The sequence below is a fragment of the Phaenicophaeus curvirostris genome, chromosome 18 (genome assembly GCF_032191515.1).
Source record: "Phaenicophaeus curvirostris isolate KB17595 chromosome 18, BPBGC_Pcur_1.0, whole genome shotgun sequence".
Taxonomy (NCBI): Eukaryota; Metazoa; Chordata; class Aves; order Cuculiformes; family Cuculidae; genus Phaenicophaeus; species Phaenicophaeus curvirostris.
In genome coordinates, this window is record NC_091409.1 from 8,617,958 (window position 1) to 8,638,628 (window position 20,671).

The 20,671-nt window shown below is 53.9% G+C and overlaps 3 protein-coding genes across 5 annotated transcripts in view; 2 read left to right on the forward strand and 1 right to left on the reverse strand.

Annotated features, from left to right (window-relative positions):
- Nucleotides 1-20,671, forward strand: part of TM9SF4 (transmembrane 9 superfamily member 4) — a 75,840-nt gene that overhangs the window by 10,048 nt on the left and 45,121 nt on the right. The window contains exons 10-18 of one of the 2 annotated variants that reach the window (XR_011338695.1): nt 252-384; nt 876-957; nt 1,043-1,118; nt 1,442-1,525; nt 1,707-1,882; nt 2,234-2,297; nt 3,360-3,479; nt 3,953-4,042; nt 4,376-5,044. Coding sequence is in view for 1 of the 2 variants with exons in the window: in XM_069871527.1 (XP_069727628.1) it covers nt 252-384; nt 876-957; nt 1,043-1,118; nt 1,442-1,525; nt 1,707-1,882; nt 2,234-2,297; nt 3,360-3,479; nt 3,953-4,042; nt 4,376-4,525 (975 nt within the window). In the remaining variant the exon portion in view is untranslated. Of the gene's footprint in view, nt 1-251; nt 385-875; nt 958-1,042; nt 1,119-1,441; nt 1,526-1,706; nt 1,883-2,233; nt 2,298-3,359; nt 3,480-3,952; nt 4,043-4,375; nt 6,486-20,671 lie in introns of those variants that run through there. The other variant, XM_069871527.1, reaches the window with a different exon arrangement.
- PLAGL2 (PLAG1 like zinc finger 2) lies at nt 8,491-15,635 on the reverse strand. 2 transcript variants are annotated; one of them, XM_069871548.1, is made up of 3 exons: nt 15,552-15,635; nt 12,540-12,935; nt 8,491-11,840 (listed from the first exon to the last, which is right to left on the reverse strand). In XM_069871548.1, the coding sequence occupies exons 2-3, from the start codon at nt 12,800-12,802 to the stop codon at nt 10,619-10,621; spliced, it is 1,485 nt and encodes a 494-aa protein (XP_069727649.1). In that variant the 5' UTR covers nt 12,803-12,935; nt 15,552-15,635; the 3' UTR covers nt 8,491-10,618. The 2 variants fall into 2 exon arrangements, with proteins under 2 accessions (XP_069727649.1, XP_069727648.1); XM_069871547.1 differs by having other exon boundaries at nt 8,491-11,882.
- POFUT1 (protein O-fucosyltransferase 1) lies at nt 15,734-20,562 on the forward strand. The gene is made up of 7 exons (XM_069871562.1): nt 15,734-15,862; nt 15,952-16,061; nt 16,727-16,909; nt 17,428-17,540; nt 17,885-18,077; nt 18,309-18,551; nt 19,010-20,562. The coding sequence occupies exons 1-7, from the start codon at nt 15,760-15,762 to the stop codon at nt 19,196-19,198; spliced, it is 1,134 nt and encodes a 377-aa protein (XP_069727663.1). The 5' UTR covers nt 15,734-15,759; the 3' UTR covers nt 19,199-20,562.

Genomic DNA, 20,671 nt, shown 5'->3' on the forward strand with positions numbered 1-20,671 from the left:
GTGGCAGGTGACCAGCTCAGATGTCTTCAGACCTGAGTGATGACTGTGGGGAGTTCCAGAAATGCTTGCCCTGGCATCGTCAGTTCAGGGCTGAGCTGTTTTAAGCTCAAGAGGAGAGAAGTTTAGCTAAAGCAATACAGTTCCATAGAACTGGATACAGAGAAATGAACCTCTTAGCCTGTCTGTGGCAGGACCTTCGTTCCCAACATTAAATCATCTTGAAACACCTCCTTTTCCTGTTGTTGCTACAGGAAGATACTATGGAGGAATCTGGTTGGAAACTTGTGCATGGGGATGTCTTCAGGCCTCCACAGTATCCTATGATCCTTAGCTCTCTCCTGGGTTCTGGAATCCAGCTCTTCTGTATGATCCTGATCGTCATCTGTAAGTGTCCCATGTCACGTGGGGTGCCTAAGGAGAAGAGGAATGATGCTTTAGAGTGTTTCGTATGTCCCGTTGGCTTCAGCCTGTGCTTACATTAGCTCAAATGAGGGCGCATAGAGCTGCTTCCTGCTGCAGGGTTTGTCAAGGCAACAGGCCTATGCACAGCATTCCTGTTTTCCAGCTGAAAGCACTTTTTGGGGTTTATTTGGTCTCAAGATATGAGACCTGGGTGACAGTGGGCCGAGAGATGGTGGGTTGCCCTCTGAACTACCTGTGCTCTCACCTCGGAGGGGAATGAGGCTAAAGCCTGCTCTGTATCTTGAGATCAAAGCTGTGGCTTCCTTTCCTGGGCAGCTCTGGAGGCTGTGGATGCATTATGCTTGGAAGGAAACAAGGTCTGTGCAGAAGGCAGGGATTCCAGGAGGCTGTGGGATGGGATCCTGGCCAGCACGTGCGCCTCAGAGCTGCTGTTCTCTATCCTCTTTTCCCAGTCGTGGCTATGCTGGGGATGCTGTCACCTTCCAGCCGTGGCGCGTTGATGACAACTGCCTGCTTCCTCTTCATGTTCATGGGGTAGGTGCTTCCCACAGTGGCGCCATCCTGTCTGCCCCTCTGCTCCCTCCTCAACTGCTGATTGTCTTGGTGTGTTTCTGCCCAGGGTTTTTGGTGGATTCTTCGCTGGCCGCTTGTACCGGACTCTGAAGGGGCATCGATGGAAGAAGGGAGCCTTCTGCGTGAGTCATGTGTTCTGTGCTCCGTTTCCCGGTTTGTGGATGGCAGGATATGTGGATAAGCTCCACACATGTTTGCAGGGAGCGGGACACAGCCAGGCTGTACTGGTTTGGTGTGGAGTGGGTCCTTGCGGTTTCACACAGAAGGGTGAACCCCAGGGCACGGCCGGTAGCAAAGCCAGAGGATGGTCTGAGACCTCCCCACAGCCCGTTGGCTGCAGCAGAGGGGCTGCCGCCTCTGCCTGTGCGCTGCCCCAGCGAGGCACTCGTTAGAGAGAAACATCTGGCTGATTGCTGACGGATTTTCTCTTAACTTGTGGTTGCAGACAGCTACCCTGTACCCGGGCGTCGTCTTCGGCATCTGCTTTGTTCTGAACTGTTTCATCTGGGGGAAACACTCCTCTGGAGCGGTAGGTGCCACCGTCATCCCGGAGCCTGCTGGGTGGGAGGAGGGCGACTGGGCTGTCCGGGACCGGCTTAGTTTCACCATGTCCTTCTAAACGTGGTGGTGGACTGGGGAGCGGCTCTGGCTGAGGACTGCAGAGCAGGTGAGCTGCAACCTCATCTGGGTGGCTCTCTGTCTGATTCCAGGTGCCTTTCCCTACCATGGTGGCCTTGCTCTGTATGTGGTTTGGGATCTCCTTGCCCTTGGTCTACCTGGGTTACTACTTTGGATTTCGCAAACAGCCCTATGACAATCCTGTCCGGACCAATCAGATTCCCAGGCAGATCCCGGAGCAGAGGTGGTATATGAATAAATTTGTTGGGTAAGTGATGAGCGTCTGGGCGCTGTGGTGAGTTGAGTTCAGCCCCCTCCGCTTGCTCTCCTTGGGTTGCTGAATGGCACCTCCTACTGGTCTCTGGACACAGACAGATGGCAGATGTGTTTCCTTGGGTCAATCCCGTGCTGGAAACAATCTCAGCTGTTCTGATGTAGGACTGCTGCTCACGGAAGTGGCGTATGCTCAACAGTGGGGTGGCTCTGCCATTCATTGGGTGAAATATATTTAATCTGGAGCTGCAGAGCTCATGAGGAGCACTCAGCATGGTTACAGGGGACTTGTCATGGCCAGGCAGTAGTGCTGTGCTGCTTACGATCTGTCTTTCCTGCTCCACAGGATTCTCATGGCTGGCATCCTGCCCTTTGGAGCTATGTTCATTGAACTGTTCTTCATCTTCAGTGTAAGTATTTAACCCACACTCTTCTAACTAGGATTCCTCGTTTGCCAAAGCCTTTGAAAAGGGAGGGAGCTGCCACTGGAGCAGCCTCATGTTCCCATACTTACAGAAGGGGCTGGCAAGGTCCTTCCAGGCTATTTGATGGTGTTTTCAGGGATAGCTGGTCTGTGGGTCTCTTTGGACTCTCTTCTTGGTGAAGACACACAGGGATATATGTCAGCACAGGAAAGACATGGATCTGTTGGTGTGAGTCTAGAAGAGGCCACAGAGATGATCTGAGAGCTGGAACACCTCCTGTGCAAGGACAGGCTGAGGGAGTTGGGGTTGTTCAGGCTGGAGAAGAGAAGGCTCTGGGTGGGGAGACCTTAGAGCAGATTCCAGGATGGAAAGGGGCTCCAGGAAAGCTGGGGAGGGGCTCTTGGTCAGGGAGGGCAGGGACAGTATGAGTGGGAACAGTTTTGAGCTGAAAGGAGGGAGATTGAGATAAGATCTTAGGGAGGTGTGGGGAGGCCCTGGCCCAGGTTGCCCTGAGAAGTGGTGGCTGCCCCATCCCTGGAGGTGTTCAAGGCCAGGCTGGATGGGGCTTTGAGCCAACTGGATGCAATTGGAGGTGTCCCTGCTCATGGCAGGAGGTGGAACTGGATGGGCTTTGAGGTCCCTTCCAGCCCAAACCATTTCATGGTTCGATGTGTGTGGTCTCGGTGTTTTGAAGGATGGTAGCAAAGATAAAAGCTTCTTGTAATGTTATGTCACGGAGGGGTCCTGGCCTGAAGTCATTCCCTGAGCCATTCCAGCCGCTGCACATTTTTCACTTTTCCATGGATGGGGAAGAATTCATTGTCCCATTGCTGGGGAGGTGGAGGGGAATGAACGAGCTACCTTGCAGCTGTATTTGCACACATTCCTCTAAAGACACATTGGGAAGTACACTGGATCTGCAATTTTGGCTGTTGGAGGCTGAGGGGCCCCTAGTTTTCCCTCAGGATAGCTGCTAGGCGTTCCGCTCACATTTGCTGATTGACGATAGCAGCATGGAAACGGATTTCTGCTGTGTCCTTATTGCAGGCAATCTGGGAGAACCAGTTCTATTACCTGTTTGGTTTTCTTTTCCTGGTGTTTATCATCCTGGTGGTGTCGTGCTCACAAATCAGCATCGTCATGGTGTACTTCCAGCTCTGTGCTGAGGTGAGATTTCCGTGTTGGTGGGTTTGGCAACTCCTAGAAAAGCTCGGGTCATGTTACTGCTGTGGCTTGGCAGAAACCTGGTGTGGCCCAGCTCCCCGGCTGTGACAACACCTCCTGGCTTCAGGAGAATTGAAGCTACTTGATTACCTGCCGGGGTGGGAACTGTGGCCTCGTACCAGAAATGATGCAAGGAGCAGGGAATTTTGAGCTGACACCTCTTCCCAAAGAACCTATTTCGTTCCACCCACATACAAAAGGAGCCGTGTTCCTCTGCCGCAGGTGCTGAGCTGCAGACCTGGCTTTGCATCACTGTCAGTGTTTCATCCTCTTTGTTTGGAAATGTTTCTGTGACAAAATAGCTCCCCAGCCCCAAACTTTGAAGAAAAATAGGTGGGGTTGTCCCTGTCTCAGGAAGGTCACAGCGACACGGGAAAAGGAAGCCTGTGGGGTAACGGGGCTCTTTATCCTGCCAGGATTACCGCTGGTGGTGGAGGACCTTCCTAGTGTCCGGAGGATCTGCCTTCTATGTGCTCATCTATGCCATTTTCTACTTCGTGAACAAGGTATTGTTATTCCTCTGGCATGGAAGAGCCACCTTCCTAGGCGAGATTGTTGTATTTGGGAAGGGAGATGGCAGGACAGCCCGATCCTGGCTGGTCCCACGCAGCCCAAGGCCACTCACCAGCCTGCGGTGCCCACAGCCCTTACGGAGGGGAGGGGGGGCCCTGCCTGCGGGACTCCCATAGCCCGCCTTGCTGGTGGCCAGAAATCCATTGAGCAGAGGATTCTCTCTCCTCCATTTTCGAATTCCTCCTCACAGAGGGCACAGGCTGGTGCAGGAGACAATTCCTGTCACCTCTGTTCGTGACTTGGCTTGCTTTTCCCTCCTCTTTCAGCTGGATATTGTTGAGTTCATTCCCTCTCTACTGTACTTTGGCTACACCACCCTCATGGTCTTGTCCTTCTGGCTCCTCACCGGCACCATCGGCTTCTATGCAGCCTACATGTTCGTCCGGAAAATCTACGCTGCAGTGAAAATAGACTGAGGATGCACGGACCCGGCAGACACAGGCACCTCAACGTGTGTCCTGGGAGCAAAGGGGACACACCTCCTCCCAGCTCTTTTAAGGAAACAAAATCCAGTGGGAGAGCGACAAGAGAAATAAATAACTCCTGGGTTTGGAATGTAACTTTGGCACAGCGTACACAGATTTTGGGCTACTTCTGGGGGGGAAAAGGGGTCTGTAGATACCTTACATTTTAACTTTATTATCCTGTTCCATATTTGAGGGAGTTTTTTTTTAGCAGAAAAATGTCCCTCTGTACAAGTCAACCCCCTTTTTTGCTAATTCATCCTTTTTTTTTTTTTTATGTTGATGACGAATGGATTTGAAACAGCAGCGGAAACACTTGTGAAAATGTTTTCTTCCAGCCCCTAGGGTGCTCTAGGATTCAGGGAGACTTTTTGGACAAATATTGGACTGGGTTTCTTTCCTGCCTTCACGTCTGCACAGAAGAGGGAGCTTGACTACAGCCATGTGAACGGACCCCAAGGCTTGCGCAGCGTGAGCCTGGCACGCTCCAGAGTCCCGGCTTCATCATGTTTACAATTTGATGGAGGTGCCATTTGGAGCCTGGGAAGTACAATTCCACCCTGAGAGAGATTAAGAACCCTCGGCATCACTTCTGCCTCCCTCTGAACAGCACAGGCTGCTTCGGATGCCTCCCCTGGAAGGGCTGAGGGAGGGCATGATTTCCTCTCTGGAAGGCGCAGCCGGCTGGAGCAGGACACAGCATTCCGGTGGGAGCGGTGGGATTGTGCTGGTGCTGGAATACAGGACTGGAAGGATGTGCGAGGGAACAGCAAGGGTTTGTTCTATCCTTAGCTCTGCTGCAGCTGCATGAGGGAACGGGGCAGGCTTCCTTCCTGGGAAGCCCGTGGGGGTCGCACAGAGCCCTGCAGAGAGAGCGGGCTGCACCACCGCTGCTTTTGTGCCAAGCAATCTGACGCTGGACTGGGGCTGGGATGCCCCGGGGGAGGCGCTGGGAGTGGCAGGTGGCCCCCAGCCGCTCTCCCGTCTCCAGGAACGCACTCTTGCTGCCCCCAGCCCCGCACACCAGCCGCTCTCGCTGCTCTCTCCTCTCGGATTCTCTACCTCCAGGGAACAGATCAAGTGTGCGCCCCACCGCTGTATTTTGTTCTTCTCCGCAGAATGGTCCGTGCCCTCCGGTACAGCCGGTGTGGGCTCTGCTGCCACGGGTTCCTCTTTCTCCATGGCTTGATGCCTGGCTCAGCCCAAGGGAAAAGCGCTTTTTAGAGGTTTAAGTGTTTAATTTTGGTCACTTCAATGATGTTTACCAGTGGAAAGATTCCACGTGATGGGGAAGGCTCCCTGCATCTCCAGCCCAGCCATGTTCGGGCAGGGCTGAAGGGAGGGGTGTTTTGATGCAATCTATGAAAACTTTGCTTTGTGAGCAGTCAGGTCCCCGAGGGACCAGCTGCCGGCAGTGCTGGTGTTCCATCCCAGAGCCCTCCCTGTCACCAGTGCTGACATGTGCACCCTTGAGGGGCTCGGGACCCTTTATAACACCCGTTGCCATCAGAGTTTGTCAGGTCTGCACGAGGACCTAGATCTTTGCTGACAGCTGTGCCCCCCGTGGGAGCTGCTTTCCCATGTGGTTTGCTCCCACGGTGCCACAGCTCCGGCCCGGTAGCTCCTTTTTACCGCCCATCACACCAAAGCCTCACCAGCCAGGAATCAAGGATGGAAAAAGGGAGCAGGGATGCTCAAGCCAGCTGTGCTGTGGGGTCCTACAACGGTTGCAACGGTTCTGGTGTGAGATCCCTCTCTGATGTTTGTTCCGTATCCCCTGCCCCAGTGGTGAGGTTCAGCCAGCATTGATTTCTCTCCCTTCCCCGAGGTGTTTTCTCTGTATTCTTTGTAATTTTTAATTAATGTACGTATTCTTTGTGTCCTGTTGTAAATAAATCTGCCATCTCCTGTTGCCCTGCTCTCCTGGGTCTCCCAAGCCACTCCTTGGGATTTGCTTTCCGTGACACTCAGTCTGCGACCAGGAGCAGAGCTGGGACCACTCTGCAGTCGTCTTTGTGACAATCTTCTGGTGAACTTGCCTGAGCAGGAAGCTTCTCCTGTGTGGCGTGTCCTGTCTCCTGCCCTGGATGGTAACTCAAATGCCACCGGCATTTGGATCTGTTTCTCGCTGTCCTGCTCTCATGTGCTGCCCGGTAAGAACAACCTCGACTCTCAGATGTGGAACACGTTGTCTGACTCGTGTAGTGCTCGTGGATGGAGCAGCAGGAGCCTTTGGGGGGCGGCAGGTGGGAGCGTTGGGCAAACGCCTGGTGAGTTGGGGCAACAGAGGTGAGTGCAGTTAAAGGAGTTGCCATTCCCTTCCTCCCGGTGCTGTTGTGGAGGAGCTGGGGTGGTCTGGAAGCTGGGGCTGCCTGAGCTCCCAGCTCAATGTCTTTGTGCATCTCTTGCTCTGCTGGAGAGCAGCCGATGTCCCTGAAAGATGGGACCGAGGGAGGGTAGAGAATTCCCTTCCCTTTGCTGTTCGGCGCAGCCACAGCGGGGAATGGGTTCTGTGGGTGCCAGTGTTTGGGGCTGCTGAGACCAAAGTAGGAAAATACCTTAAGACTCGGAAACCATGGGAATTGCCCCTTCTCCCCTGGGCAAGGGCACAGCCCTGGGGAACTGTTGGTGCTGGGGTTGTTGCGGAGGATGAGGAGGGGCTGCAGCTGCTTCCCTGCGGGCTGGTGATTGTAGTGAACCAGACTGGCCAGAGCTGTGTGTATCCAACACCCTCCTCGACAGGGATAACGAGGTCGGCAGCCGCTACAGCCCCACGAGGGGCCCTGTCCTTCCTTTGTGGGTCTAATTCTTGAAAGAAACTTAAAAGACTCAGTGGATTTATGTTGGGAGCAGGGTCTTTGCCTTCCTTTTGGGTCTGTCTGTACTTAAACCAATCTGTCCCCTAGTTCCTTCCCCAAGAAGGTACCCGGGGCAGAGCATCCCAATGCTTTTAATAAATAACTCCATGATAAAACTGCTTTCCCTTTGAACCCCATTTGGACAGAGCTGATCCGAGCGTGGAACTCTGCATTTCCTAATGGCACTTGCTAGTTTTACAATATACAAACCTTGTTTACAGCCCCCAAATGCTCCATTAAGGGCATTTATTTACTCTCTAAAAGTGTTAGAAAGCTGCTTTTCAGACCAGCCAGGCTTTGACAATGGGAAGCTTCTGGCTCCAGCACCAGCTCAGGCTTCAGGTTTGTTGAGATCCAGCACAAGAGAGGGTCTGAATCGCAGCCCTAGAGAGAGATGATGGAGCTCTGCATCAGAGAGAAAGCCCAAAACCCTTTCCCTTATGCTGGGAACTTTGCCAGCTCTGGCTCAGCTGCTGCTCCTGGCCAGTTGCTCCAGCAGCCCGTGACAGAGGGCAGAGCAACTTGGTGCAACTCTTGGCTGCAAAGGCCACTCAGTAGCTTTTCCTCCAGCAGCACCTTCATCAGCCCCAGTGTTGCTGTCTCAGAACACGCTCCCCGTGCTGATGCAAACTTCCCCTCTCCTGGCAAATGTTACTGTGCTTCTGCCTATCGGAATGGCTGTGGAAAGCAAATCACACAAGCAAACAATAGCAAAATCAATTCCTTTTATTCTTTGACAGACTACTGGTAGGAAAAAGCTGCCTGGCTCTATGTTCAGCTACCACTGCTACAGGAATCCAGTGCTGATGTCTGTGCAGAGTACAATGCGGGCAAAAAGCAAGGAAGCCGAATGTTGGAAACGGAAGGAGGTGGGAGATGGCATTGCATAAATCTGACGATCCTCACTCGCTGGAGGCGATCAGTTCTGACCACGTATTTCTCTAAAAAAACCAAGCCCTGCAACTGCAGAGCGGGATAAGGCTCGCACACACCTGTAACAGTGCCACACGCTGCCACTCGCAGAGAGAAAAGCAACAGGAGACAGGCCTGAGGTATTTAGTTACGGTAAACACGATGAGCTGCACCGCCCTGCTTACCCTTGCTATGTTAGAGAAGAAGAAGGCACTCGTTGAACTTGGAAAGGCAACGTTTGACAGTGGAGGAGAGGACGTACTGCACCGACCCGGAGATCACTGCCGCAGGACATCGCTGAGGTAAATAAATCTTATATTACATTTTGATACAAGTGTTCTCTGCAGCATGGCTGGCTACCCTAACCCGACCGCGCTACGTCCTGGAGATCAGCAGGTCGCTAAGCAGTCACTCCGGGAGTCGCTAAGCTAAATTACAAACCAAATTCCAGAGTATAATGGAAGGGGAGAAGCCTACAGACAAACAGGGCTCGGCCACGCTGGGCTGTGGGGCTGGCGGCTCAGCAGAAGGCAACGGGGAAAGGGGGGAGGACAGCATCCGGCCTCGCCAATGGAGCCGAGAGAACAGAGCGGAGGTAGATTTTGCATTTTCTAGATTTAGGGAGAGCAATATTGGCAGATTCCCTGGTTTATATTGGCCCGCAGTGGTTTTCCATGCTGAGGTACAGAGATCTGTGTGTCTGTAGTCATAAACACAGAGCGAGATCGACTGCCAAGCATCTCCATCCACAGTGCAAGTGCCCAGAATGGGCAAGCAGGAGACACTGGGGAGCGGCTGGTGGCCACACACCAGGGTGACCCCTGCCCTCAGCAGGGAGACAATCCACAGGGAAGCATCAGGGTGGGGCAGGGAGCAGGGACTTTACCTTTGGGAGACAAGGCTCGAGAAGGAGAGAACAAAAAGGCCAGTGGAACCAAATCTGAAGTAGAAGGGTGACTGTGGGCCCAGACCCTCAGCATTCGTAAGAACCATTAGTGTTGGGGACAGCGCTTCAGGTACACCACTGGGGTGCATGGGAAGCTGGGACTGATTTTCCTGGATGCTATCACCTTAGGATTGAGGTAAAAATACTCTTGAGACTGCCTCATGGATAAGCCAAAAGGCCACAGACCTCAGAACTGCTGCAGTAGAAATCCCCCTGAAACTCATACTCTGTTCCTCACCTGAAGGGAGCCCACAGCGTGGGGCCTGCCACCCAGTCTCAGCCACACCCGGTACCACAGGGCTCCGTGCTGCTGGTCCCCAGGTCCTAACCCAGCTTTTCCACACGCTTTGGTTTCCAGAACAGAAGCACAATCCATTTGCTGTGGGAGATCTTTAAAAGGGCTCTATCTGTGCACTACAAAAAAGCTAAGCTGAGAGCCGCTCTGTCCCCTCGGCACGTGGCCAGCCAGAGAGAACGTGGGAAGCTGCTGCTGGGAGAGGCAGAGGCTGCAGTGGCCCAAAAAGCAGTGATTCCCAAAAAGCAGTGTGTTTCCCCATGGGGGAAGAACATGATAAGTGAAGAGAAATCAGTGCAACCTGACTTCATCGTGTAAACAGTGCTCTAGCTACACCAGATACAAACCCAGTGCATCCTGTGCCTCCTATTTCTGTCATGGCGGAAACAGTTGTGTTGTGTAAACAGTGTTCGCTGCGATGAGTCCAACCTAAGTGAGGAAGAACGAGGTGAATTCTGAATTCCCTATGTAAACGGTCATGTTGCTTAACACTGATGTGGAGTAAGTGGTGTCCGGTGACGGGATGAGAGGTAGTGGGGGAGGACGGCCCTTCCCCGTCGGCTGCAGACAGAGCAGGCGTCCTGGCTTCTCCTACTTCTCCCTGGGGAGGCGTTGGCTGCTTTTCCAGAACTGCAGTGTGAGAACATGAAATGGAAGCTGGACTCTTCTAAAGTTTAGCCCAAGATGAGAGAGTCTCAACTCCTTCTCAGGGACAGTCACTTCCCCAAGAGGAAAAAAGCTCCGGGATCTCGAGGAAGGTCAGTGCTAAAAGCGCGGCTCCTGATTCACAGATTAAAAATTAGATAAAATATATCCAGTCTATCAGCTGAAATCTTTCCGCTGTACAGGACTGGGACTCGCATGGGGGTCTCTGCTGTTCCAGTCTACAAGTGCTCCCTCCAGAGATCAGAAACCTCCTGTCTGAAACAGCTCTGCAAAGCTTTCGCACCCAAAAGGGAAGCGAGAGTTGTGCGTTTTTAAGGCTCTCCACAAAAGAGTGGCTGAAAGGTCTGTTCTCCAGTGCTATTTTCAGCCTATTGGAATGCCTGGTGGAAACGCGGCAGCGTGGTTGTGCTCAAGCTGGAGGTGAAGACAGGGGGCAATGAATGAAGGGGCCCAAAGTTCAGCGAGGCCCCAGCTCCGGGAGGTTCTTGAGGTTGATGTTGCAAAGTGGTGAGCAGTGGCTGCGTCTCCCCCTGTGAGTAGCCCATGACCAATCCCCCTGAGGACACGGGCGGATTGCAAGGAGGAAGATTGAGGGGGAGGAAGCCAAGAAGATGAGAGAAGTCCATGTTAGCAGCACAGAGAGCCTCTGAAAGGTTAGCAGGGCTCTTGGAAAGCAAAGCCTCGTCCAGGGCGGGTGGCTGAGGCGAGGAGGACTGAGGCTCGCCGGATGAGAGAGACAGGCTGCCAGGGAGGTCTGACAGAAAGCTGTCCACCTCGACTTTGGGTAGTTTCTCAGGCAAATATGAGGTAGATCCAAGCTGATACTTTGGAGGAGGTTGCGGTGGGGAGGAGATGGGAGAAGACGACTCCAGAGGGTAGCTCATTCCCATCGGAAGAGAGTTAGGAACCAAAGAGTGGGGCATCCCTGAGCTCGGCATGGTCTGGAGGTGCGTGCCATACATGCCCACGGGCAACACGCCAGGGAAGCTCTTCCCACCTATCACGTCTCTGGATGCCATGCACAGGACGGGACTCAGCTCTTCTTTCACTGCGACCGACGAGCTGCAGCTCAGGAGACCCAGCATGTCGACCGGCTCCGTCTTAATCTTCAGCAGTTCCTGGGAGTGGCTTTTCTTCATGTGCCTGGTCAGATGATCCTTCCTCCCGAACCTCTGAGCACAGTACTGGCACAAGAAGTCCTTCCGCCCCGTGTGCACGACCAAGTGTCTCCGCACGTCTTTCCGGGTGTAGAAGCGCCGATCGCAGTGGTCACACGGATGCTTCTTTTCCTTCGCTCCCCCAGAAGCCCGCCGGGAATGAGCTTTGAGGTGCTCCAGCAGGACCTGGGTGCTTTCGAAGGTCTGGAGGCACACCTTGCAGCTGAGATCGCCGCTGGCGGCTGCGTGCATGGCCAGATGCCGACGGAAGCCCAGTTTCGTGTTGTAGTTCTTGCCGCACTCGGGACAGTGCAGGGCCTCCTTGTTGGGATCATGGGTCTGGAGGTGGTTGCGAAGGTGGTCTTTTCGGTGAAACATCTTCTCGCAGTACATGCACTGATGGGGCTTCTGAGCAGAGTGCGTGGCCATGTGCCTTTTGGGAGAAAAGAGGGATAGTTTAGAGCAGCATCCAACCCTGAAAGGAAGTCACAGAATGGTTTGGGTTGGAAGAGGACCATGAAGGTCATCCAGTCCAACCCTCCTGCAGGAGCAGGGACATCTCCAAACAGATCAAGGTGCTCCAAGCCCCATCCAACCTGGCCTTGAACACCTCCAGGGATGGGGCTCTGGCCAACCTGAGCCAAGGCCTCCCCACCCTCACAGCAAAACATTTCTCCCTAAGATCTCATCTCAGTTTCCCCTCTTCACCCAGTTTCAAGTTCCCGGTGACCGTATCATTCAATTATTCGACATGGTATCTCAGTGCACCAACACGAACTCTGCTTCTTCCTGCTAGAACCATCGCTGCCACAGGAATATTCCTGTGACTAAGGTTAGATGTAGCGCTTATGAAATGTGAATGCTAGTCTTGCTTTTCACTTTGGTTTTTTAATTTCTGAATGTCACTTTCTGCTTCCATTTCCTCCTTAGTAAAAAGAAAACACACTGAGCTCAGGATAAAGAATTATCTGGAAGGTGCTTAAAGAGATGCCAAGTATGGTAAAGTCTGGGACTCGATTCAAGGTAACAGGGGCATTCCCCCTCCTCCACCTTCTCAGAAACCTAAGCAAACACCACTCTGGAGGGGTTTTCCCCTCTCTCCTGCTCACAGGGGCCCTCGGCAGTTCCCTACCGGTACAGCTTGTACTTGGAGGCGAAGGCTTTGCCGCAGTGCAGCTGGGAGCAGTTGTATGGCCTCTGCTCTGCGTGAGCCAGCGTGTGAGCCCTCAGCTTCTCCACGTGAGCAAAGGGCGTCTCCGATATTTCACAGTGGCATTTTCCCTGACTTTCGGTCTCTTCGCCTCTTGGTCTGGGGACTAATTTCCAGCCTGTCTCTTCCTCCTCCTGCTTTGCATCTTGAATCCAGTTGGGAACATTGGGAAAGAATGCCGTCATGGCAGGTCTAGTGGAACGTGGCCATGTCGAGCAGAACTGGAGCCTGCAGGCACCTCGCCGTGGCGGTGTCCTGCTGCGGTTTTCAGCTGGAGCCCTCTGCGACCAAATGGCATTAACAGCAAAACCCCGTCATCTGAAATCAGAGAAGGGCAGGTGTTCAGACACCGCTGCTTCCACCCACACACGCACAGGTGTGAGCATTCCACGAGCACCGCACACGCGTGAAGGTGCCTGTGCTCTGCAGTGTTCTTTTTCCCCCTTAACCTCTGTTCCCTGAATAAAACAATATTAATTCTTTTCTGAATTATATTTTTGCAGCCATTAAGAGCCTGTGTTACCTGTGACATGCATTTTCTCCTGAAACATTGCAGGTAGGCATCTCTTTGTAGCTCTGAACACCTCACCTCTTCTGAGTATTTTGTGGATCGCCTTGTGACCCTTTTTTTGTGTTCTTCAGTTTATTCTCACTTGAATCATAGAATGCTTTGAGTTGGAAGGGACCTTTACAGGTCATCCAATCCAACCCCCCTGCAGGAGCATGGACATCTTTAACTCTGAGCCCATCCACCAAGACCTTGATCTTTGCTCTTGATTTTTTCCTATGGGATCCCCTTCTAGAGCCTCCCTGAGGAAACTAAAGTTCTCTTGTATTTTTTGCTCACCCACTCTGCTGTCAGCCCAGCACAGGTGTATGACCACCTCCTAGCAAACTGCTCTGAGTTACACACACGGGCCAGCAGGGCCGGGAAGAAAATTTGCTACCAGCAGCCTCAGCACAACTTTTTCAGGCAGTGACAGACGCTGCTTCTCTCTGGGACATGATACTTATGGTGTTTTCACTTTTCTACTGTGAAGCAGATTCTGCCTCCCTGCATTAGCAAGTTTGCTACAGCAACGAGCCATTTTTAATCAGTTTTTTCTTTTACACCCTCATATACTGGCAATGGAACCTCAGACTCTTTCCTCTTCAACAAAGAACACCTCCTGTAAGTTCTGTGAGCTTTGGGATGATGAATATCTACACTAATCTCTCTTAGCTGGTTGCCCTTGAGTTGTTTCTCTTGTTGGCAAATCCCCGCATTTCTATATGGCTCCACCAACACCTAAACAGGTAAACAGTGAGCCAAAATACAGACCACAGAAAACTCTTTCACCGATTTCAGCTGTCTGAGAAGCTCTTCTTAAAATAGCATCAAACCCTCAAGCTCGTTCTCACTCCATGATTGCTTCAGAGGAGAAACTTCCTGCCTGTGCATCAACGTGAGTGCTAGTTGTGGGCAGGATGTGCAACTGCGCGGGAGCCAACCAGCCCCTGTGAGGAAAGGGCACGGCTGAACGTCGCGAGCAGCCAAAACAACAACTGTAACCCCCGCAGTGTTGGCACCACTGGTTCTCATGAGGGAAAATGCTGGGAAATGGGACAACTCCAAGCAAATGTGCGGCTACAAGGTTTGGAAATGTCCCTTAAGAGTAGAACTATTTTATGCGGATGGAATCTACTTGACTGGAGCAGAGCATCGAGGGAGGAGAACTGCTGAGGTGCCACTCTGGTACCGCGCTGGGTGACGCCAGGGCTGCGCCAGCCCTTCAGGACACAGCGTCCGGCGCTTCCCAGCAATCGTGTTCTGTCAATATCTAAGTCATGAATATCCCACCTCAGTACAAGATGGGTGCTGGGAAAGGTAAATGCTCTCTACCTTCTGCTTCAGAGCTGTGCATGCATTCTGGGAGCCTCTACCACTTTCCCCAGGCAGCTGCTGCTTTTTACCCCTGAACCAGCTCGGCCATCCGTGCCAGCTCCAATGCTACCTGCAAGAAGGCAGAGCTTGAGTTTGGCATAAATCACCCCTTGCCTGCAGCACAGAAACCTTACTACAAAGATACAACCAGCACTGTAAGTAATCATGGTAAAATTCCATCTACTTCTCTTTAAAATTCTCAGGTTCTAATGAGAAAAAGGACCGTGCCTATCAGGTTGACTTCTAAGTCTAAATGTGTGTTCTAGGACACCCTGACAGCTGTGGAAGAAGAGAAGTCAAATGAGATTAAGGTCCAGCAGCACCGCAGTGAAGCACAACAGCAGTGAAAGGTCACAGCACAGTTCCTGCCTGGCTAAAAACAAACTGTCCCATCTGCACACTGACAGGTTTTGAACACTTAATTAGTTTTCATTTCCCAAAGTCTGTTTCCAGCACGCTCCCTGCTGACTCTCACTGTCACCGCAGAGGAACACTCCCCCTGTGTGGAAAGGCTTCACCTTGCTTGCTCAGAGATCCACATCATTTCACCTGTCCGAGTGCCTCTTCCTCCCTTCATTCCCCCAACAGGACAACAGACAGCACTTTAAGAACCCAAGCCCCTTCCCTTGCACCTCGGGGAAAGCATCAAACACCGACAGAGCTCGGGGCTGGTTTATTTATGTTACCAAAAAGCGGCTTTTTTCCCCTAGGGCGGTTGTGCTGGGGGTAAACGGCGGGGCTGCCGGCTTGGGAGGGGGAGGTGGTGGGGAGGGTTGCCCCCAACCCGGCAGCCCCGAGGTTTGCACAGTGAGGGAAACGGGACGGACAGACAGACACCGCCCCGTGGGGGAGACGGGACGGACAGACAGACACCGTACCGCGACAGAAACGGGACGGACAGGCAGGACTGCCATGGCGCAGCGCTGAGGGGAGGGAGGGGCACAGGCCCGCCCCTCACCGCCCCCCTCCCCTCCGCCCCCCGCCCCCGGGCCCCGCCGCCCCGCACTCACCCCGCTCCCCCGGGCCCCGCCAAGCGCGGCTGCGGCCCCGGCCCCGCCGGCCCCATTGTGCGGGGCATGCTGGGAGTGACGTCACTTCCGCCGCTCCGGCGGCTTCCGGCTACAGAGGTCGCTGCTGTTTCGGTAGCGGCGGGTTGCGGCTAGAGCGGCCGCGCCGCGGGGCATGCTGGGAAGGCGCCGCTCCGCCTCGGCCGCGACCATGGGGCCGGCGCTCCTCGTTTTGCTGCTGTTGGGGGCGGCGGGGGCCGGCGCGGCGCCCGCCTGGGACGCGGCCGGGTACCTGCTGTACTGTCCCTGCATGGGTGAGGCCCCGGCGGCGCGGGGTGCGGGCTGAGCCCCCCCCCGGAACCACCCCCCCCCCGGCTGAGCCCCTGTCTCGCCCCTCTCGCAGGTCGCTTCGGGAACCAGGCCGAACACTTCCTGGGCGCTTTGGCCTTCGCCCGCGCCGTCAACCGCACCCTGGCCCTGCCGCCCTGGATCGAGTACCGGGCCTACACCAACGTGAGAGCGGGGGGGGGCGGGCGGGGTGGAGGGCGGTGAGCCCAGTGAGCCCAGCAGCCCCGTGAGCCCCGCGATTCTGGCGGTCCAGTGAGCAATGATCCCCGTGATCCCACCTGCTTCGTGGTCTCAACAATCCCAGTGAGCCCAGCATCCTAGGGATCCCAGTAGCTCAGTGGTGACGGCGGGCCCAGTGATCCTGGAATCATAGAATCACCGGTTTGGAAAAGATCCACCGGTTCATCGAGTCCAACCATTCCCATCAAACACTAAACCATGTCCCTCAGCGCCTCGTCCACCCGTCCCTTAAACACCTCCAGGGAAGGTGACTCAACCCCCTCCCTGGGCACCCTCTGCCAGTGCCCGATGACCCTTTCCATGAAAATTTTTTTCCTAATGTTCAGCCTAAACCTCCCCTGGCAGAGCTTGAGGCCGTTCCCTCTCGTCCTGTCCTGGCAGCTCAGTGATCCCAGCAAGCCCAATGATTCCAGCAGCCCAGTGATCCCAGTGATTCCGTCAGTCCGGTGGTTTCCACAATCCCAGTGAGCCCAGTCAGCCCAATGATCCCAGCTGCTTGGTGGATCCCAGCAGCCTGGGGATCCCTGTAGCCCAGTGATCCCAGGGGGCCCCGTGATCCTGGTGATCCCAGCAGTCGCTGTTCTCCCCAGCGGCATGTTCCGTTCACGGAGTTCTTCAGGCTGGAGCCACTGCTGCGCTACCACCGCGTCCTCAGCCTCGAGGAGTTCATGGAGGAGCTGGCACCCACACACTGGCCCCCCGGCAAGCGGGTGGCTTACTGCTTTGAGGTGGCGGCCCGCCGGAGCGCCAATGGGAACACCTGCCCCATGAAGGTGAGAAGCCCCAGAACTCTGCTGTTCCCGATAGATGGGCACGAGTCCATCCTGCTGCTGTTCCCAGCTCACTCGGGGCAGCTTTAGTTTGCATAGTTAGGAGTTATCTGCCCTAAAGCATTCCAGGTGGATTCCCTTTCTCTGCTGGTTCCTGTTCCCCCCTGGGTGCTGTCCCCATCTCACCTTATCTGGGCGCCTCCTGAGTATCCACAGTAAAAAGAATTTACTGGTTCTGAGTAAGCTGGTCTGTCACTAGGCCAAGTCCCCTTGGCCCAGCCTGGCTGCAGGGCCTCTCCTGTGGTTTTCCCACCCTCCTTTATGTCCAGGTTGGAGCACTGGGGCTCGTGCTCCGTTAAGGCAGCCTTCCCATTGTCTGCCTTAACGTGTTTGGCTCTTGTTCCTGCAGAGCAGCCGTGTGACAGGCAGCTGCATTCTCTCGGCTCTCTCCGGGAGCAAACTCCTCACTCTGGGACCTGCAAAATCTGCCTTCCATATGAATCTTTGTCTTTCCCTTGCAGGATGGAAATCCCTTCGGTCCCTTCTGGGATCAATTCCAGGTGAATTTTGATCGGTCAGAGCTCTTCAAAGGAATCTCCTTCAGTCCCGCATACAAGAACCACTGGATCCAGAGGTACGGACAAGATGGAAAAGCGCTGGCACGCCGCAATATAATAACTCCTGAAGCCAGTCACTGTGCAAGGCTGTTGCATTTTGGGGGGATTTCAGAGGGGCTGGTTAGCAACAGAATTACAAATGTTAATGCTTTTCCATTAAATATTGGCTGGGCGGGATCCTCCTGCTGAAGCGTCTGGTGGGAGCTCTGTTAAGGCATGTGTGGAGCAGCAGATGATGCAGATATTGGGGTGTTCAGAGCTTCTGTTCTTCTCTTCTGGAATTCCATGCGCAGTAGTCTGTGTGTGGGACGAGGCCCACAAGGTTTTGTCACATTCTGGTCTGCTGGGTGTTTTTCTGTAGGTTTCCACCATCGGAGCACCCTGTGCTGGCCTTACCTGGAGCTCCAGCTCAGTTCCCGGTCCTAGAGGAGCACCGGCCCCTCCAGAAGTACATGGTGTGGTCTGAGGGAATGGTGAAGAAAGGAGAAGCCTATATCCGTTCTCTGCTGCTCCGACCCTACGTAGGAATCCACCTGCGAATCGGCTCTGACTGGGTACGGCTCCTGGGCAGCGCTGCTCGCTGTCAGCTGTGCGGTTGGTGTGGAAAGTGCTGTTCCAGGGCAGCAGCCGGACCCTGCTAGTGTTCAAAAACTCACCCGGTGTTAGGAATTCCATTGGGATTCGTCTTCCCCACAGGTGGTACCACTGCTGGCAGAGGCAGGGATGGGAGATGTGGGTTTCCTGATGCCATCGCCATCCAAACACGGTGTTTCCTCTTTCCGTAGAAAAATGCCTGCAATATGCTGAAGGACGGGACGGCTGGGTCGCACTTCATGGCGTCGCCGCAGTGCGTGGGCTACGACCGGAGCACGGCTGCTCCGCTCACCATGGACATGTGCCTGCCAGGCCTCCCGGAGATCGAGCGCGCCCTCAGGCTCTGGGTGGGAAAGACAGATGCCAAATCTGTTTACATCGCTACGGATTCAGAGCCCTACACAGAGGAAATAAAGCAGTTCTTCCAGGGAAAGGTGAGTCTGCTGAGAACCCCTTTGGGTAGGAGTGTGTTAATAGAGAGCTTCCATGGGTTCTGTGTGGCTGCCAGACCATGGAGCTTCCTTGGGTTCTGGCTCGCTTTGGCCCACGGGCAGCAGTGGGATGTATTATTCACAGGCAAATATGAGCACCTCAAAATGAGTTGTGCTTATCACAGTAGGAATTTTGCCATGAGCCTCTTCCTTTCCTGGAGGCTGAAGAGGATTTTCTTGCAGAGCAGTGAATTTCTCCTCAAAAAAGACTGGAATGAGATAAACCAAAGTGATTTTCAGAAAGGTTTTGACATTTATCTGTTCCTGAATGAGTTACAGACTGATTCAAGGCAGAACTCACTCCCTTTTTGTTTTGTGTTCCCATTTCTGATATCATGCTGAGGCATTTAGTTTGTAATAGGGGATGACCAGATTGATCTGCTTCCCTCCTTCCTCTGCAGGTGAAGGTGGTCACCCTGCAGCCGGACGTGCCGCAGGTGGATTTGTACATCCTTGGCCAGGCCGATCATTTCATCGGGAACTGCGTCTCTTCCTTTACTGCCTTTGTGAAAAGAGAGCGTGATGTGCATGGAAAACCCTCCTCATTCTTCGGGATGGATCACCCACCGAGACTGCGGGATGAATTCTGACCGCGCAGGCTCCGTGGATCGCAGGGCTCTGAGCCTGGTGCCTCACAAGGAATCCCTCGCTGTTGGCAGCGCTCTCCGGCCCACAGAGCTGCTGGGCTCCTCTCGGGCACTGCAGGGCTGCTCTGTCCGACTCCTCCTGTGTTTTCAGTGGGAGGCAGACCAGAAAGAGACTTTAAATCCTGTAGTTTGTAGGAAGCACCAGACCGTGTCTGGTTCTTAGGTGTAGTTTGTGTAGCTCTGTTCTCTCACTGGGATTTGCCCACATCTTGAGGAAGCAGCTGCTTGGATCCCCTCTTCTCCAGATTTTTTCTGTTAAAAGTTACCTGGAGATGTTAGGAAGCTCCTTGTCCAAAACTGACCGTAAGTGCAAAGTGTGGTCAGGAATATTCCAGTGACTGGACAGGAGCTCACGGAAAAACTCTGTACAAACTGGGAAGGTGTGGATTTCGCTGCTGTTGCCTTCCTGGGCACCCTCAGCTCTGTGCCTCCGTCCCCTTCCCTGCCAAAATGATGCCACCCACTTTGCAGTGGAGCATCCAGGTCCCCAGTGGCGCTGGAGAAGCAGAGTGGGGCCATGTTTTAACTCCTCAGCCGTGTGTGGAGCGGGGGAAGGTATTGGCAGGACCGCGGACGGGATAGTGCCGGAGCTGGGGCTGTTGGTGTTGGGACAAGTCTGTGGTGGGGATGGGAGTGGGTTTGAGCCAGGGCGGTGCCAGCAGCCAAAGCTGGGCTGGTGTCTGTGTTAAATGGTTTTGTGCTTTGTGAGGACCTCTCTGCCAACTGCTCCTGTCCAGGGGATCCAGGGGATCCCTGCCCAACCCCTTGGCCTGGCGCAGTGTGCTCCAGTGCTGGGAACATCACTTGTCCTGACTGGGTAAGGCTCAGCCCACCCAGCACCTCTCAGAGCCACTCATGACTTCATCTTTTGGCAGAGCCAGCTGTTTTTGTGCCAAAACACTGCTCTGGCAAAGCTGTGGTACCAGGGCCAGCTGCCTCCGGCACCTCGCTACGCTCCGAACCACAACACTGTCTCCACACCATGTTACCTCAGGGCATTTGCGGGGCTTTAACTCCAAGTGCCATTTGGTGGTGGATTTTTTTGGCTCTTTGGAAGCTGCTGAGCCTTGGAGGAGTTTGAAGGCTCAGGACTGAGCAGAGGGCTGACTGAGAGCCAGGGTGGCAAAGGCTCCGCTCTGTTTTCCTTGTTGAATCATGGATGGTGCTGCCAGGGCTGCCTCACCTCACTGTGGACCAGGCAGCCTCCCTGGCTCCTATCAGGAAGACATTTTTCTTAAAACACTACTTTTTTTTATATATATATAAATAGGTATTTTTGTAATAATAAACCCTTGCTTTTGTATTCACTCCTGTTAAACCTGAATTCCTTCTTCCCTTGCTGTGTTCCATGCTGATCCTCCCGTGAGGCCGGTGCCTTCCCCAGCCTGGCCCTTCCTTGGAATCACCAGAGGTCAA

Bases quoted from the DNA above. Each gene is read 5' to 3' on its own strand.
- POFUT1 (XM_069871562.1), top strand. From the start codon at position 15,760: ATGGGGCCGGCGCTCCTCGTTTTGCTGCTGTTGGGGGCGGCGGGGGCC. The intron at 15,863-15,951 runs GTGAGGCCCCGG...CCCCTCTCGCAG, and splicing joins GCTGTACTGTCCCTGCATGG to GTCGCTTCGGGAACCAGGCC. The intron at 18,552-19,009 runs GTGAGTCTGCTG...CTTCCTCTGCAG, and splicing joins AGCAGTTCTTCCAGGGAAAG to GTGAAGGTGGTCACCCTGCA.
- PLAGL2 (XM_069871547.1), bottom strand. From the start codon at position 12,802: ATGACGGCATTCTTTCCCAATGTTCCCAACTGGATTCAAGATGCAAAG. The intron at 11,883-12,539 runs GTAGGGAACTGC...ACTTCCTTTCAG, and splicing joins TCCAAGTACAAGCTGTACCG to GGTTGGATGCTGCTCTAAAC.